The sequence below is a fragment of the Condylostylus longicornis genome, unplaced genomic scaffold, assembly GCF_029603195.1.
Source record: "Condylostylus longicornis isolate FDR11 unplaced genomic scaffold, ASM2960319v2 ptg000100l, whole genome shotgun sequence".
Taxonomy (NCBI): domain Eukaryota; kingdom Metazoa; phylum Arthropoda; class Insecta; order Diptera; family Dolichopodidae; genus Condylostylus; species Condylostylus longicornis.
In genome coordinates this window covers 662,148-681,964 of record NW_026578068.1, presented here as the reverse complement: position 1 = coordinate 681,964, position 19,817 = coordinate 662,148, and the positions used below count along the sequence as shown (strand labels likewise).

General features: G+C 24.4%; 1 protein-coding gene across 1 annotated transcript; it reads left to right on the top strand.

The window, feature by feature from the left end:
* The first annotated feature begins 10,269 nt into the window (after positions 1-10,269).
* LOC129614083 (uncharacterized) lies at positions 10,270-19,817 on the top strand. Its single transcript, XM_055528471.1, has 5 exons — positions 10,270-10,467; positions 16,006-16,112; positions 18,850-19,105; positions 19,176-19,325; positions 19,513-19,817. The coding sequence occupies exons 1-5, from the start codon at positions 10,392-10,394 to the stop codon at positions 19,662-19,664; spliced, it is 741 nt and encodes a 246-aa protein (XP_055384446.1). The 5' UTR covers positions 10,270-10,391; the 3' UTR covers positions 19,665-19,817.

Here is a 19,817-nt window from a genome sequence, read left to right as displayed (position 1 = left end):
AAAAATTTTATTAAACACCGCCACCGTTATAAGCTTTAAAGGTTGCGTTTTTATAATTTTTTTTTGTTAAATTAATTTAATGCATATATGCACATTTTAAATTATGTAGGTGATTAGTTAATGGCCAATCATTAGTTAAAAGTTAAATGAACTTTTATTTATAAATAAAATTAAAAAAACAAAACAAAAAATTATTAATTTTTGATTTGAATTATGAAAAATAAGAAAAAAAAAAATAAAAACTTAAAACAGAAAACAAATTAAATGAAGAATTTTTTTTTTTGTTTTCTGACCTTTGGAAATCAATTTTGAATAAGATTTGCATTCGAGTTTTCAAAAAATTCAATTGGTTACCGGCAACATAAAAATCTTTGGTTTAAGTTTAACTTCAAGGAAGCAGAAAATGTTTTTATTTTTTGCTGTTATTTTTTTAAAATATTAGTTGATAAGTTGAATTTTTTTTTTTTAACTTATAAAATTATTAGCATATTTTTAAATATATGTAGAAGAAGATGAAATAAAAAAAAAAATATAAAATTATTATTGCAATTAAAAAGTTCAAGTAAAAAGTCAAATATTTTGAACGTATTAAAGTTGGTATTCTTGAAAATTTAAAATGAAAACTTCCTTGAGAATTTTAATTTCCCGGTTAATTTTTTTTGTTTTTTGCTACTTAATTTAAAATTTAAAGTTATTTTTTGTTATTAGACCAATTTGAATTCATTTGATTTAAAATCAATTTTTTTTTTTGTAAATTAGCTATTTTGGACAAAAAATGGGGCAGAATTGAAATTAATTGTTATATATTGACCCAAATAACGATTCTTGTTGTTATTTGATTTAATTAATTCTTCTTTGCAAAATAATTTCGCATAAAAAATAAAAATTTATTAATTTAAGAAAAGTTTTTAATATTTTTTCTTCTTGAGAGTAAATTTTATGCTCTAGTACATACGCAACCAAGATATTATACGCTTCTTGAAAAAGGTGCTGTTCTATGAAATACGTACATAGGTCTAAGGTCATTTTATGTGAAATAAAGCAAGTAATATTATATAACCCTTCTGCATGACAATTAATTTAAATAATAAATATTTATATGAGTTTATAAATCTACTTTTACGTAATAATATTCGGCATGATTCATTTCAATGTTTTGAAAAAAAATTTTTCTATAATATGAGTAAGAAATTTAAATGTGTGCCTTCATGTTTTAAAATAGAATTTCGAGTTACCGCCACGTAAAACAGGTTAACAACCATTGCTAATTTATATAATAATTAATAAATATCAATTATTTCCATTATTTTTCTTTTTTTGAAGAGACCGCGGAACAATTGAAAAATCAAGCAAAAATTGTTCTATATTAAAAATTATAAAAGTTCAACAAACTTCAAATATTCGATATTATCTCCAAAATTACATGATATGTATGTATATATGTATATGTGTTCACATATTTGAAGAACTCAAAATATTTTCAATTTTACTTAATTTAAATTTTTTAATCATTCACGTCTTATTTTTTAAGGTTTTATTTTTTAATGCATTGTTTGTTATTGAATACCGTTATTCTTATATTACATTAATAAATTTATTTATATTATGTAAAAATCCATCTGTTATAACCATAATTAATTTTGTGAAAAAAATTAATTTCCGACATTTATGTTAAAATATGTTGAATTATTAAATTATGTTATGTATACCTTTACAATGCAAATTCATAATTTGTATATAGAATTTTTCAAATTATTCCGAAAATCCCAACAAATCTCAAATTAAATAAACATATACATATTTAGGCTAATGTACATATTATATAAAAAATGTTGATGAAAATTTTAAATTAAAAGTTTAAAGAATTTTTTACTTTTAATTTTTTAAATTAAAAGTAAAAAATTCTTTAACCTTCACATACATAAATGTATAAAGTTGAATTTCTTTTCACTATAGACGTAAAATGTTTTAAAAACCTACATTTGTAAATATACGCATAATTTTGTTTTATATACATACACAATTATGATTATGTAAAATATGCATATTTAGTAGGAAATGTAGAAGAAGCAAAAAAAAACTTCTTTTAAATTGTCACCAAAATCATATAACACTTTCATTGAATATTTTAGTCACGAGATCAATATAGTTTCTTAGCAGAGACGTACATGTTATACATGTACTATATATATGGTTATGAATTAAGGAACGAAGCTTTTATTTGCAAGGTGAAATATTTAGTTTTTAATAAAAATGAGAATAGATATAGTTGACCGTGTCAACTCTGTGATACCCGTACGAATAAATGATTTTAAATGACCAAGATAATTGACGCACAGTTTAAAACAATCTCTTGCTCTTATACATTTAGTGCTATTTTATATACATATATGGTAGTTACTATATAAACCCATACCATCTAAAAAAGTTTTACTGAAAATAATGGCCACATTACCAAATTTGTTTGTATTTTATTATCACATAGTTTGTGACAGATAGTGTCGTCATTTTATTGACTACTAATTCTTGTGAAAATAAATAGAACTATTTTAATCCAGGTATCTGTTACATATTTTCCATTGAATTTCTATAGAACAATAAAAATTTATATTTATATACATTTCCTTTGGAAAGTTTGAATTTGCTTAGCAATTTAGATTATATTGGGGTACTTTAGACTTCAGAAATTAAAGTTATACTAAACCAAATTTCCAAGTTTATTGTTTAATGAATGAACAGAAAAATTTTTTGAAGAAATTTACATCAGCGTCCCAACTCACATTTTCGAAAATACTAATAAAATTAGAAAATACAGAATGGTGCCGTCTATATGCCGTTCATATCAAATTTTTAACTTGGTTTTTTTTAATTAGGTATCAATACAGATTTAAAAGTACGTTCTCATTTAAAAGTAATTCTTCAAAAACCATGTAATTTTTCATAAATTCTGTTTTGGTAATAAATACGAGGTCAAAGTGCATTCACACTAATATTTTATATGTGTATAAAATTATGATTCAATTGCAAATATTTATGTAACAGTTTTTATTAAAATATATTTATGTATATATGTTATGTATATAAAATATGAGTGTTTACAAAGTTCTTGAACTTGTTTTCTTTTCTTTTCCATATTGGCAAGTTGAAAACATTAATTAATTTATAATTAAAAACAATATTAAATTTGAATTTCTTTTCATTATTCTATAAATTTTTTATTTTTAATTTGGATAACTTATTTTGAACTTAATTTTTAATGAGATAACGTGTTTTACAACTTACCTTTACTTTAGGATTAAAAATAGACATTGTTTTTTTCTACGTTACTTAACTTTGTTTATTTTCCAGTTACTTAAACTTGACATTGAATTTTTGTACTTATTTATCTTGAGAGTATATTTATATTTATGTGTGATCTGTGTAAATCTGGTTTATTATAAATTGAATTTGATTTTTCGCTTTAATTATTAATTTTTTTTTTCTGGTTCTTTTTAGTAATGACGATCAATATCATTATATAGTAAGAAATGATCTCTTCAATAAGTTCATTCTCAAAGCATTTGTTTACGAAAGTGTACAAACATCTTAGCAATCTTAACATTAAATTTAATCCAGAAAATCTGCCAATCCGAGCATATTACAAAATTATTTTCAAAAATTGGGTTGATTTCAGTTTATTAAAAATTACTTACAATAAATTTTTTTCCACAATACAGAGTTGTTGTTTTATGGGCATGTGATTCTCTAATCATGTGAATAAATATTGTGCCTCGTGCGAAAAATTGACAAAAATCAAGCAACCTTTTTCTTTAAGAAAAACATTTCGAATCGATTATAGTGATCTACAAATTTTTATACTTTATTTCATGCCACCTTTCATATAAGTTAAATTTATATTTTATGTAAAATTTTCTACACTTTAACCATACTTCAAATCGACAATATAAAAATATTATTAAAAAATTTTTTTGTCAAAAATAATTTTGTTTAATTGAAGTTTGAATAATTCTTTATGCTTAAAAAAAATTAATTGGCATTATACGTCAATAACAGCCATATCTGAATATTTGTATTTTTAAAATAATTTCAGTACAATTAAAATTTAAATGTACGTACAGCATTTGGCAGGCGATCGTGGCAGGCGATGGAGTAAAGAAACAAGACATATGTATGTATGTCAAAGATTATCGAAAGCAATGACTGCTTTTGTCCGGCTTTTGTATGGAAGTCGTCCCCCGTGATAATAAAACTAGTATATTCAATTTCTGTGTAAAATCGATTGTGAAACAGATACCTAAGAATAATATTTGAAATATTCTGGCCCAGAACAATAACAAACAATGAACTATGACTAGAAACCTAAAAATGTTGCTACAAAAGAAAGAAAGTCTAGATGACTGGAACAAACGTTACGGAGGCTGAATAAGACGATTGTAGATTTGCAGATTTGTACAACGGGGGCAACAGTGCACCGCGACCACGTATAAGGATCTATTGTGCTACCCCACCCGAGTGCGGGGCATGCCCTACAACACACGCTCGAGACCCACCCTCCTGATGAACTCAAGCAACTTGTGAGGACCAGAAGACCGTAACTCCGCCACCGTTAGAGCAAAGCCTCTCAGCACCTCCCCCCTCCTACATGCAAGAACATCACACTCCCCCAGCACCGAGGTCTCTCCATACTCCCCACAGAATCTGCAAGTATCCTCATTTTCCAAGCCCAGTCGACTGAGGTGTCCCCTAAGCCTGCAGTGACCCGTCAAAATGCCGGTGAGGACTCTCACTTGGTTCTTGCCCATACCTATAATTTTCTTAAATCGCTTCTGGTCATAACCTCCCTGGTCATAGCTCCTTGGCTTGTCGCAGCCCCGGAAGACTTCTCCAGCGCTCCGACCGCCTTCTTTGAATAAGACGATAGCCAGACAGATATTAGATTAGAACCCATTTCGAATCAAATGAAAAATGTTGATCAAAAACAAAGTGCAATTCAGAAGATTTATTGTAGATCGTATGTTCCCACCGGGAATGGAGGAAAGAAAATATTTAAGATCAAGCATATAGATCTTAGACTCATCTGTTTTTCTTTTTGGGTACCTGTACTAATATATTTGATTTGCGGGTATACGAATTTTAAAATTACAATGGTTTCAGCATGAAAATAAATTGTATTCTATTGGGGATATTCAAAGTAAGAGATCATCAAAGGTATCGAGAATAAAACCAAAAAAATGCGCCATCAAATCCGTTTCATAAGTAATCACCTAAGAAAATACAACATATAACACAAGATATTCAAAATATAACATTAATTTTACGTGAACCATGCTTACATATATTTCAATAAATAATTTGTTATTATTAAATTTTTTTAATAAAAGAAAATTATTCGTTTAATTTCCAAAAAGTAATCAACGATAAGAGTTATTAATATTGGATTACTGCAAGATCTATTCAAGTATTTTAACTGTTGTCAACATTTGAAGAAGATACATTTATTTATATATACGCTATATGCTTACTTATTTATATTTCTATACCTAACAAATGCTATAGTTTAATACTCGTATATAGAAAGCATTAAGTTTTATTAAGCATTCGGTTGCAAAATTTTAAATAAAGTGCAAGATAATTGTATACATATATGTAATAATATAAGAGATTTCATTTTAATTTCTATATTTTCTCAAGTATTTTATTTAGAGATTTATAATCTTCTTAAAATAATTGAAATTTCACACTTAAAATTGACCAGCTTTATATTTCAAGGACATTTTACGTAATGTTAAGAAAAATACATGGAAAAAATTGTAAACAAAATCAAATAAATTTTAAGTTTATTATACGAAAACTTAATATATGTATGTATATAAGAGTATAATTAATTTGGTAAGTTAAATTTGTTTGGTTATATTTGAATTTCTCGGATTACATAAAAAGAAATTTCATCATGATTTACTACTCTGATGAATAATTGTGTTTTTAACGGTATTGCTGACCGTATATATTAAAATTGTTATTGAAAATGAATATTTGTTATACAAGTAGTATAAATCAGGTTTTTTAGATTTTTTTCTAGTTCTTTTAACCGTACTCATATATATTATATTTTTCTAAATATGAATTATATTCAGTTTTTAAAAATATACAAGGTTTTTAATGTTTTATTTTACAATTCTACTTAAGATACAGGATGAAATAATTTCGGAGATGATTCTTTGATAAATTTCCAGCAAAAAATTGTATGGGCCTGGGGTGGAAAAGTGCAGGAGTACTCGTTTTCAAGCTACAGCCTGTTGAAAAAAAAGTTACCAGATTATTTTTGAATATAAATAAATGCTTATAACTTCGGAACCATGAGACGTAGAGTAACCATTGGGGACTGGTTTCACAGACAATTCCCTGAAATTATTTACCAATTAATTATCCCTGAAGTTATTTGCCACCTTATCCGAAAGACCCTGTATATGTATACAATTTACTTTATTTTATTGTAGAATACAATTTTAGAATAATAATTTATTTTATCAAACTTTGAATTCAAGAACGTTTAAAAGATAATAATAAATTTAAAAAAAAAGTAGTAAAAAAAATTTTAATTAAAAAATTTTACAACTTTTGTACAAGTTTCACATTTCTTAAAAAAGAAAATCAGAAAACCCATAACACTTAGAAAATATTTAAGTAATTAATTTTAATTAAACTTGCAGGGTTTTTTTTTCCTAATTCCATTAAATTTTAAAAACAAATTTAACTACCTGGTTTACATTTATTTTATGGCAATTAAAGTACTTTAATTTAAAACATGACTACAGAAGAGTCTAAAAAAAAGTCTAAAAAATAATCTAAATTTTAGATTTAAATCTAGGTCCATAGTGGTTTCTAAACAAATTGCAAAAAATAAATTTCTCATATTTTTGAATTTTTTTGCTAATATTACACAAATATAAATCAAATGTAAAAAATCTTCCCATACATAATATGTACTCGTAAACTTGATTTTGCACATCGCTCATTTGCTATGCAAAAACACCATTTCTCTCTAACTTGAAAATTATTGCTTAACGTACAATAAAATATGAAATAATGCTATATAACGAGAAAAATAAATTAACTTCAATACTTTAAATTTCGTTTTTCTCAAATGAGCAAATTTTGAGTTATGTCAGTGGTGCAATAAACGGACAATATGATTATTTTTATTACCTGGGACTATAGCCTATATATTTTATTCTTAATACGAATTTGAGAAAATTTATTCAAGAATATTTCCAAAATCAAAGCAATTTTTAAATTTCAAGTCATTCGCAATTTTATATTGAATTAAAATTGTATATACAAAATATTGAAGTTTATTATACATAGAATTTTACATGACATATGGCCGAGTGTAAAATTTAATTTTTGAAAAATTTTGAAAGCAGCTACTTTCTTTATAAGTATTAGATAAATTTCAATAGCAAAATTAAACGAAAACTAGAAATTTTAATATTTTTAAATAACTAATATGTTGTTGATTAATTCGTTTCATACAATATGTAATTAAAATTTAATAAATAGTTAATGATTAATAGGGTTAATGTATCAACATAAGTAGGTATTTAATATATTAAATAATAACTCGATTGTTCTTTAAATATATAGAATTATATACAATTAATGTTGTATAAACGTCGTTATTTCTAATATACTTCATAGAGCTAATTTTAATTATGGTAATTAATTTGTTAAATAACAGAATATTATACAAGGTAATCAATTATTTTCTTGAACATTTTAATTATTTTTTATAGATAAAACCAACAATATTGTTATTACATAATTTTATAATTTTAATGAATATCGATAATCATCTTCAGATTTTTTGCTTTTGTCTCTTAAAAGGAAATAGCCAAATGATTTATAAAAGAGGTTAGTAGTACCTTGATTTTGTTACATTACGGTGAATCTTGTTTACAAAAATGACATATTTCTTATTTTAATTATTTTAATTTATAAAGTGAAAATACCATGGGCAATTGCATATTCTGATCCAAAATATGTTAATTGATGTATCGAAAATACAAAAGTATCGTTCATTCTTTATAAACTGTTGTATTTTTCCTTGTTTTGTTTTATTCTTTGCGTTAATTTATCTATACGTTATATCTTATATTATTAATTATCTATACATTTTAAGTGAATATTAAAAAAAATGTATAGGGTGAAGATTGTAAACAATTGCGCTCTCAAATATGCAAATATAATTTTTCATAAATATGCAAACAAATGAATTTTAGAATAGAATTCATTCTGAAACAAAAATTTTGAAATTGATATTCAGTTAATGCTAGATATTGTGTTCCTTCTTTAATCACTAAAATTCACAAAAATTAAAATATACTCACAAAAATCTTTCTTTTGTGTAACTAAAAATGGTAAGTTACTATGGTAGATCAAATCCAAATGAAGTAATACCTAAAATAATAAAGATTTATTTCAATACCCGAAAATGAACAAAATTTAAAAATTTCATGTATGTATTTAAAATTTTTTTTAATAATAAGACAAAAATATTGCGTTCCGGTAAAGTTTTAATGCAAATTGAATTCACGTTTGTTCGATTTAGACTTCCAATAGTCTTTCAATATTTTATTATAATAATTTCCAATTTTATTTCCTTTTGTATTATTTTAAAACTAAAAATCAAATTTACATATAATGTTTATGTTTATAATTTTTTTTTATTGATGAAGGTTCTACTAAAATTTTTAAAATCATCATAACATAAAATTGGAGCGAACAACTTTGTCATATAAAATAATATACAATGTTAATCACCTGTATTTTCATCTATCTATACATAATGCAACATGCAATCATACCAATGTACACCACATTGGTATATTCTTCAAGTGTTTAAAAATAATGAATGACCGGTTTTTCTTTTTTATAAACTCTTCGACTCAAACGAAAATGAAAGCTTTTATTTTTTTTTACGCTTGCATTCATTATAATGGATAGGTGGAACAAAAAAAAATTATATATCCATAATTATTAAAAATTATATGCTATAGTATAAAGTTATAAATGTTTATAAATTTATTCTTTAACAGAAAATATACTATATATAATAGAAAAACAATTATATGTAGGGAAGTATGTATATGTAGAGTATATATACCTATAGCCATGAAAAGAAATGAGAGAAAAACCTACAATTTGAGAGAATAAAAATATAGTAATAGTATTTTAATAGTAGCGTGCTTTCGTGGAGGGGGGAGAAAATATTTATACCAGTTTGAGTTTTTTCAATAATAGCTAAACCTAATTCGTCGATATTGTAGTATATCATAAACATATTATATACCACAATATTCAAAGTACTACTACGGAAATTCGTAAGAGACTGCTAATCTGAATTGCATTATAGTGACAGTAACACACAGAAACATCTCAAGTATATCAGATATACTTTATCGCGCTATATGCATAGAAATAATACTTAAAAATATCCTAAAATAAAAATTATAAACGTATTTTTTAATATAACAGAGAAAATAATCAAATTACAAATGAAATAACCACATTACAAAACACATGTTTTCAAAAATTTAGAAAAAAATTACAATCACCAAAGCAAAAAAAAATTGCTCGCTCAGTTAGTTGAAGGCAAAAACAATTTACTCAAATAATAATTCTCTATTATAAAAATCGTTCCCTACAATAGCTTCTAAATTATAAGAATCATAAGTGTTGCGATTTGACTCTAATTTTACAAAAAATAAAAAAATAAATTGTCCCTTCTCACAAAAGTTTTTTTGTATACGCTGATGTTCAACCACTTATATGCAATCAAAAACATCTCAATATATTTTCATCTATAAAAATATCAAAGCCACATTATAATAAGATTTTTTCGTACAAACCGCTATTTTCATAAATAGTATAACAGTATTATAACAATATAGTATACCATTCGAGTTAAATATTGAATTCTTTTATATTTTTTTACTCTTTTTTAAAATTATGATGCCACAACTACAACTATATAATATGCTGCTATAACAATCATGTACGAAAGGTGTGCGCGGGGTATTGCTACTATCTTTTGAGTATATATAGACATGTTTTTAAATTTAATGAAATTTTTCTAGTTTGAAATTGCTATGGTACACATCTAAACGCAAACATTAATTGATTTAAAGTCATAATTAATAAAATAATTACTTAAAGATTTAGTTGTTTAATTTTGATAATAGTTAGAGATATATTAAGTGTAATGCAATAAAATTATTATTTTTGGCGAAAAAAATCACAGTGTTGTTTAAAAAAAAAAAATTTACAAGAAAGGATTAAATTACAAGAATATTTTTTAGAAATAATTTAAAGTCTATATTTAATTATTAAACATGTGGAGAAATATAATAATTTTATCATTAGCTATAATTGCTTGTGGGATTGCAACCAACATATTGAAAGAGACCCGTAAGTTTATTTCCAAAATCAATAAAATTTTAAAACTCTCTATTTATTGTGATTTGAAATTTAAGCTATTTGTTTTTTTTTTTTTTAATTAATTTGTGAATTTTAATAAACTTGTGATAATTAATTTTTATGTTTATTTAAATTTAAATATACATATATCGCATAAATATTAAAATATAATTATTATTTTGTTTTCGGCAAAATTTTGACATTTTTAGGTTTTAATTTATAAAATTTAAAGAATAGTTTTTTACAAAATCAATATGCCCGAAGCATGTATAGAATGTTGAAGTGGGTTGTTAAAAACACATTTGTCTACATTGTATTAAAACTAATTTTAGCACTATAATTAAAAATACGAATGTTAGCACTAGATTTTTTAGCACACACATTAGAACATTTCTTAAAATAATTATTTTAAGTTTTTTATGTTTTTGTTTACTTATTAATTAAATATTCACATTGCATACTGTTTGACATCATACTAATATATTTGTATGAAAAACAAATGTCCTAAAAATATTCTTATTACAAGTAGAAAGAAATACGTATTTTTAGAGAAGATAAATTAGAAAACTAAAATTGGCATGAGCGACTTAAACATTAAGGTATACAAACATCAATATATAAATATAATTCCAATAAACCTATAAATTTATGAAATTAAGATTTCTGTTAAAAGTATTTCCAGTTAGACTAAAAAACTTATTTTCATATATGTTTTTCTTTATGCAATAAATTGGTAAATTCAATGGCAAATAATAACAAATGAAAATTCCTGATAATGAATGAATGAAATGCTGAGCCGCTATTTATATATAAAATAAATAAGCGCATTAATAAAAGTCTCACTTGAATTTATAATATTAAAGTAATTTGAATAAAATTCAATTTTATTTTTAAAATCTGCATAGTACAATTGAAATACCAGGGAGGTTCAATAATTTCTTGAACATACAAAATTTTTAAAATTATCATTTTCAGCACTGATTTTGAAAAATTGTTCTTATAAAATGCAGTATCATTTATTAAATTTCAAAAATTGACAATCACTTGCTCATGACACTAGCTTATAAAGGTCAATTGGATTTTGTGATTATTGCAAATTTTCTAAATACTAATAATTCAATATAGACTTGATAAGTCTATTATACTCGTACTTAAAAATTCAATTAAATCATCATAAAATTTCTTTGAGAAATTATTAAAAATCCTGCGTAAAATTGTTAATAAAATTTTGTAGGAGTATTTCTTTTGATGAATTATTTTAAGAGAATATTCAAGTTTTGGACCAAATTTTGATTTATAGCTCTACCATGTTTACAAACAATTTAAATTCAAATTGTCACGTTACTATAAATATCTACATACATATACATGCACACATACTCTATGTACTCGTACACTAATTTTATTTTATTCAATTTGTTAAACTAAATTCCAAGTAAATCTAAAATTATAAGAAAGTATGTCAAAAATTAAATTGCGAATATAGTATTATTAATAGAATATTTAAATTAATAGAATAATTTTTTATTTTGAATTGTAGTTTAAAAAGTTTTATAAAAATAAATTGTGTATATATAGTGAATGGTTTGCAAATCTGATAAAAAATTATGTGGCATTGACATTTGATTTTAGTTCATTCACAAGTATTTTGAAATACACAAAAGTAGGCCCCAAAAATGCGTGTAATGCGAGCACTTAATGGATTACAAGGCTTAAATTTTTAAAATTAATGTTTGAAAAACAGATTTAATTACTCATTTGCTATCAATTAGTCCGAGTGATATTAAATTAATTTATTCTATACTAATTCGTTCACTATACATGCGTGAACATAGTAGAAATTGATATCATGCAGCCCTATAAGAATCACAGAGTTAACAAGACCAACAGAGTTTTACATCACTCCGGAAATTTGTATATCTATATTAAAGTTTTTATTTTAATTGTTTATTTTTTTTATGTTTTTACAATTATTTTATGATATTTATGCATTCGTTGCAGTTTTAACAATATAAATGTGCAATTGACTTTCACTTTCAATAAAAAATAATCCTATACTATAAATTCACATTACATTTAAAGCACGTGCCTTAATATTGAATGAATTTATGTAATATGAAAATAGTTTTATGGAACGGTTTCAAATTGTGATGAATTGTGGCTCATTTTAATGATCTTAATATTGTAGTATAACAGAGTAAAGTGTAAAACAATTAATTATTACTATCTGAGATCATAGTTTGCAAATAAAAAATAATAAAATAAAAAATAATTGAAACCACATACATACATATTATGGCATTTTATAAATAAAACTGATACTATACATTATTAATAATTGATAGGACACTTCGTTTTTGAATGCGATTGGATATTTTTTAAGAAAAAGTGAGCATTTCTATACAAATGAATTTGGCCACTTCCTGTTAATATTTATTGCAAAATTGATATTTATTAATAAATCTACCTAATTTATCGTAATAATCCTTTTTTATTGGCCGGAAAATATTTTTAAAATAGAAATTTTAATATTTATATAAAAGAGTTACATAAGCATTTCCAACGTTGATTAATCATGAAAAAATCTTCCAACGTTAAACGTGAAAAAATCTTGTACGGTTTTTAATATAAATTCATCCCGTATAAAAAAGATCTCCAAGGCCTGTCATATCCCAAAAGCTAATCGATGACCGTAAACTAAAATATGAACTTTCATGAAAGTCGGTTCGGCCGAAATTGAAATACAGATCTATGCAGACCGGCAGAAGTCTTTCTAAAAATAATTTATTGACGTTTACCTATATAAAATAATTGCGGTCAGTAATAAATTGATCAAATCCCCAATTTTATCACTTTAATGTATATGTAAGTACGTATACATCATATAGGTATTTCGTTTGCAATATAGTCATTCATCAAAGCTGAGTGTCTTTGTAAATTAAAAAAAATCCAATATTTATTTAAACAACAAATAAAAAATCCATTTGTAGCATCACAAATCCAATATAAACAATGTCATTGTCAACTACTTTAACAATTTAGTTTTCTATTTGGTATTTTTTTGCATGTATACTTATGGAACTTTGATGCCAATAGAAAAGCAGTACATATTGCGACAAATAATGAGATAATAATTGTTTCTTTAAAAAATTAAATTTAATTAACTAATTTTTTATCATAATTTTAATAATTTTGTGATAAAATTTTAGTTGTATACAATTTTTAATATAAGTCAAATCTGTTTTAAGAAATTTAGTTTATTTTCACATTATTTAGAGAATTTAATTAATTTATTTTGTTTAAAATTCTGTGAGTCCAAATATGTTCTATTTTCCATTGTGACCGGTAATTAAATTATTTGTGAATGGTTTATTTTTTAAAATTATTATGTAAAAAATTTTACAATATAACCATGTATTTACGTATATATGTGAAAACATTGAATTACTTGCATATTATTGGGAAGATTTCTCGTAAACTTTAATTTTAAAATTTTATGTCATCATCTGTTACAGTAAATTTTTACAAGTTAAATTTCTATTATGTACATCCATTTGTATTTACTATACTTTTATTTATAATATATTTAAAGGTCACACAGTTTAATGCTCCGAATGTAATTATACGGATTTAATTTGGAAATTATGTATTCTTTTCTTATTAATTTTATTGCGAATTAAATAAAGAAAAAAAGAAATATTTAAATTTTTAATATAAACATAATTTTATTTATTAAAAATTAACAGTTTTATTTCGAAGAAAAATCAAAATTTGAGTATCCGTCATAAAATAAATAAATACACTTTTATGAATGATGCATAAATAACAGAGTGCCAGTATTAAAATGTAGAAATTTCATTGAACTGCTCGTCACTTTTGTTAAATTTTTCTTCAATTTGTTTTGTATTATTTACAAATTTTTTCAAAAGAAAAATTGTAAATAGAAATTAAATCTGAATTCCAAATAATAACGTTGTTAGCTGATTTCATTAACACTTGTGGTTAATTTATTTTGAAATCATCAAAATATTTGATATTATGGTGAAAATAGAAATTAAATTGATTTCTTTTTTAAATTTATAATTTTATTTTATAACTGTTTTGGTTGAAAAATATAATCTATAATGCTTTTAAGAGTTATACGCCATCTTATAGGTTAGGTTAGGTTGACGTGACTACCATTTAGGTATATTTGCATTCGCCAGGCAGGTAGTCCGTAAAAAGGAAAATGATTCGAGGCATTGTTCCTCACCGAAGCCGAACGCATGCAAAGGAGCTCCTACAGAAATCACCCGCAGGGCTGCCCATTCTCCTGGCATATTCACTAATAAGACAATGTCTCATTATAATCCCTATCACAGCTTAAATGTCTGCTCAAATAAGAGAAATCACATCCTCGATGTGACGTAGATCTAGCCTTGGCCATACAGTTCTTTGATCTCGTTGTATGCAGTTCCGTTCTGCTATTGGCTTTGCACAATTATTATTTAATAATTTTTTAATAATTTTGAATTTTGTTTGATCTGTTACTCTTTCACAAACAAATTGATCGGAATTGCAAATTAATTTTCTATATATTTGTATACATACATACATTTAAAACTTATTGAAGTAATTTAACTGTTTCCATGTACATAATATGGTTATTTTGGAGTTTAAATTAATTAAAATTTATAATATAATTAATTAACAAAAAAAAAATAATTGATTATCTAACATGTTTTCAAGAATTTGGATTTTTTCTTAATTCGGATTTCTACGCAAGTCATTCGTTTTTTGATAGAATTTATAAATCTGGTCAAAGTCTTAATTACTTCCTGTTCTAAAATAATTATCTTTTTTTTTGTTTTGATCATTTAAAATTAATTTATTCATGGAAATAATAAACATAAGTTTTAAAATAACATCAATTAATATTAATAAATTATTGCTAATGTATTTTAAGTAACCAGACAGCGTTAGAAAATATTAATATCATTCAAAAATCTTTATTTTTTCCAAATTTTCTTCATTTCTTACTGCATGTTTATACCATCACCATCTAAGAAATCTTACCGCGTAACAATTATGAAAGAATAACAGGAATCTATGTGTATGTACACGCATATATGAATTTAAATTTTTTTGTATAATTTATTTTTCATCCTTGATTAATCTGGTTTATACTAAGAAATTATTTCATTAATAAAAATGAATATTAATTTTTAAATTTAGAATAAATTTCTCGAATTGAATTTTTTCAAAAAATTAAAAATTTTAAAACGAACAGTTTTTTTAATGTGTTCTAAATTATTTTTGAGAAATTAAATTTTTTATTTCTTTGGTTTTATCGCCGTCATTATAATGTATATCGTTTATGTAATTAAAATTTAAGAGTCAATTTTTCATTTCCCAAATGTTTTTAGGCTGCAAGTCAGCTTGTATACTTAATTTTGGATGAATGAATGTATAAATGTTTAAATTTAAAATTATTATTAAATTTTTAGACATTCTTATGTACATACATATATATATTTTATTTATTTACAGCGGAATATATTATACCATGTCATAAAACTGAGGATTTGGAAAAATGTATAACAACAGAAATTGCTCACATAAGACCATTTTTAGCAAAAGGAATTAAGGAAATTGAAGTAAGTATTGAAAGAATTCCGACGTATAAATATAATAAGACTTTAACAAAAAAAATTCAATATTGTATTGCAAGCAAGTTTTTTATCGTATTCACGTTTATGGCGACAAAATAAGAGTTTAATTATTTGATTTTAATATTTGATGTAAATTTGTTATGAAAAAGCATAATTTTTTAAATTTCATTTAGATAGAGTTCAATCTAATCTCTTTCTAAAGATCTACTGCTATCAAATATAATTTTGTCCGTTATCTATGTAGCTGGTATTATCGTTTCAATTCGGCATTATTCTGTATATCCTACTTGTATTATAATTATTAATAAATTGCGTAAATTATAGTAATTTAAATTTTACTAGCCCAACCAGTACTGGGACAATTCACTCTAGAAAATTGGGAAGACTCTCGGCATGCATATGATTTTAGATTAGATACCAAAAACTATCATTTTTAATTATCAACTCTGAATTTTTTATAATAATCGTATTGTATTATTTTATAAAAATCCTTTCAAACGCACTTAATTTTCTTTAAAATTTAACATTGATTTTAAAAACATTCATTAATCTATAATTATTACATAATACAAGTATGTAATTTTTAATTATTGCTCTGAAGTATATTTTAATTACACGATTTTTTTTAATGAAACTTAAGACCTTTGAACTATTTCTTAATTATGAAATTTTCGAATTATTTATTTTATAGTTCTTAAAACTGTTATTACAAAAAGTGGAAAAATTAAAATATATAAAAAGTTGATTTAGGCTAGCTTTAAGGTAAAAGGTTAAGAAATTTAATAATGTACATCTATATTGTATATAACCACAGTCTCCATTTTCAAATTTGAAAAATATTAGGTCGAAAATTTTTATTAAAACTTTATTATTAATAATTAAATTTTAATAACACTTTTTGTTAATTAACCTATTTCATACTTAAGTACATATTTATGTACATTTTTTGAATTTAAAATAAAAAAATTATCAATCTGCTTATCTGCTTCAAGCAATCAGTTACGATCCCAAAATTATATGAGATGCAGTGAGGTTCGTGCACATTTGCAAGATCCAAATAACCTGATAAATAGCTGGAAAACTCCTATAATATTTATGTAAAATCGAACACTGAAATAGCTACAAATGTATAGTTTAGGCGTTAGCCTCACGCAACTACTTTAAGGTACAAGTAAGCTGGAACTATAGAAAATTTAAGCATTAACTTTAAGTTCAATACAATATTTTCCATAAACAATTCGTTTTCTATTGAATAAACTTAATTTTTAGGCCAACGAACTGTTTCATATATACATATATTGTATATGCACAGATATAATTATTATCAATTCCAATATAAAAGTTTACGTTTGCATGTGTGCAAGAATACGCACAAATCTATGCACCGTATATAAGTATAAACAAACATTTATTTATACAAGTAACAACCATAGGCGCGTAGCGTAACTAAAAAATAAAGCTTACACTATTATTGCATTGATTAAAATCTCGTGAATTTCATAAAAAATCAATAAACACCAAAGAGAGAGCAAAAAAATTAAAATATAAAATTTCAAAATGCAATGTTAGTATTTTATAGCCTTGAACTTAACTTAAAAGTAAAGCTTTTTAAAACTTAATCTTTCGCATTTTTTTTTTCATTTATACCAGCTATTTAAAATTATACACACAAACAGATATTATAGTGATTGAAATTGCAATTAATTTTTATACCCGTACAAAAAAATGTTCGAAGGGTATAATAAATTTGCCTTATCGCTTGTAACGCTAAGAAATAATGGTCTGAGATATAGACATAAGTGTATGTTTTTGACTAAGTGTATCGACTATCGTCGATTCTGAGTCAATTTAGCCATATTTGTTTGTCTTACTAAATTTTCAAAAATGATTTATAGTAAAAAAAGCCGGAATCCTATTTAAATTTGATATGATGGAGGCAGTGGTTCGGATAGGTGCCGTAAAACTTCAAAAATATTTGGCTATATCTCAAAAATTATTGAAGCTACAATTGTGGCTGTTACACTGTGGCTGTTATGTGTGGTAAGAAATGTTAAAATTTTTTGTACTTCTTGTAGTAGATCCCATACAACTTCAAGAGTTACTTGGTCATAATTTAAAGTTTTTTGAAGCTACAGTACTAAAATTTCGTAAAAACAAATTTTTTATTAGGGCCCTTATATCTGATTAAACGAGTTGAAATTTCTTGACTTTTGGTGGTACCTGCCACACAACTTTGGAAGTCATTTGGTTATATATTATGAGGACTATTGAAATTACAGTATGGAACAGAGTAGCAATTAACACACGACACTTAAATTCATTCATTCATACTGGTACCACAGAGTTGACATGGACCTATTTTCGTTTAAATTAAAAATTATGTGCAGTTTTTTTTAAAAGGCGATTATTTAAAGCTTCCAATTATGGTAAAATAATAATTACTAAAATTTTAAATGTATAATAATTTGTATATATGGAGCAAAACTTAATGAACCCATGGTTAAAGACTATGTAAAAGCCTAGTATGAAAGATATTTTTAACAGAGCAATCGGTTTTTAATTTTAAATCTCAATCTCAACAAAAAAATCATTTTGTTCTATGACAAGATTGTATGCAGTTCAATAACCATAAAAATTAGATTAATTTAAGATTCTTGTTATTTTGTTTTTAAAAAAAATAATTTTTCACCATTTTGTTTCTTTTATGTATAAACATATATAGCTTCCACCAATTGAACCTTTTATTATGGATGAATTCACATTGCAATTAACTGAAGGCTCAAATGGTTATAAAATTACTATGATGAATATTGAAGTTAGTGGTGCAAGTGGTTTTGAAGTTAAAAATCTTAAATTAACTGAACCGTTTAGTGCTACTGTTTCCTGCCCAGAATTAAGAATTGAATCAGCATATACTAGTTCTGGTGTACTATTAATAATTCCAGCTTCAGGTGGTGGAAATTTCCATGGACGTTTTGGTAAAATATATAATTTTGCTTATCACATTATTAAAATAAAATTAAATTCTCTGTTTTTACAATTTTATAGAGGGTGTTGTTGGCAATTTAACTGGAAAATTTTCAACAAAAAAAGTTGGTGATTATTCATTTATTCATATTGATGCATTTAAAGTAAATCTTGATATAAAAAAAGCACATATGAGCATATCAGGAGCATTTAATAACAATGAAGTTTTATGTGAGTATAATCTAAATTTCTTGTTATTTTGCAATTTAGCAATTAAATTTAATCACGTTTAGTGTTAAACGAAAGAAATAACTCTAACAAGATTTTAATTTCATGAGCTCCTCTTACCGGCATCTTGCTTTAAAATTATTGTCCTTTCTAAGTATAATTTTTATTTTTTGATTTTTTGTTTTTGTAGCAAGAGCAACAAATCTTTTCTTACAAGAAAATGCTGGAGAAGTTTTGCGTGCAATGCAACCTCAATTACAAAAGAAATTGGCACAGGAATTCGCTAAAATTGCTAATCAATTATTTAAACATGTACCAGTTGAAATATTTTACGTAGATTAATAAATAACGAAATTCGATCCTGCATATTCCTTCAAATACCTTGTATAAATTTCCTTTTCTTTTTTCATCTCTAATCAACAGGATTAAAAAAAAAAAACTCCAAGAGGAACGAATTTTCAGTTAATTTAATTGTGATATTTTTTAGTGTTAATA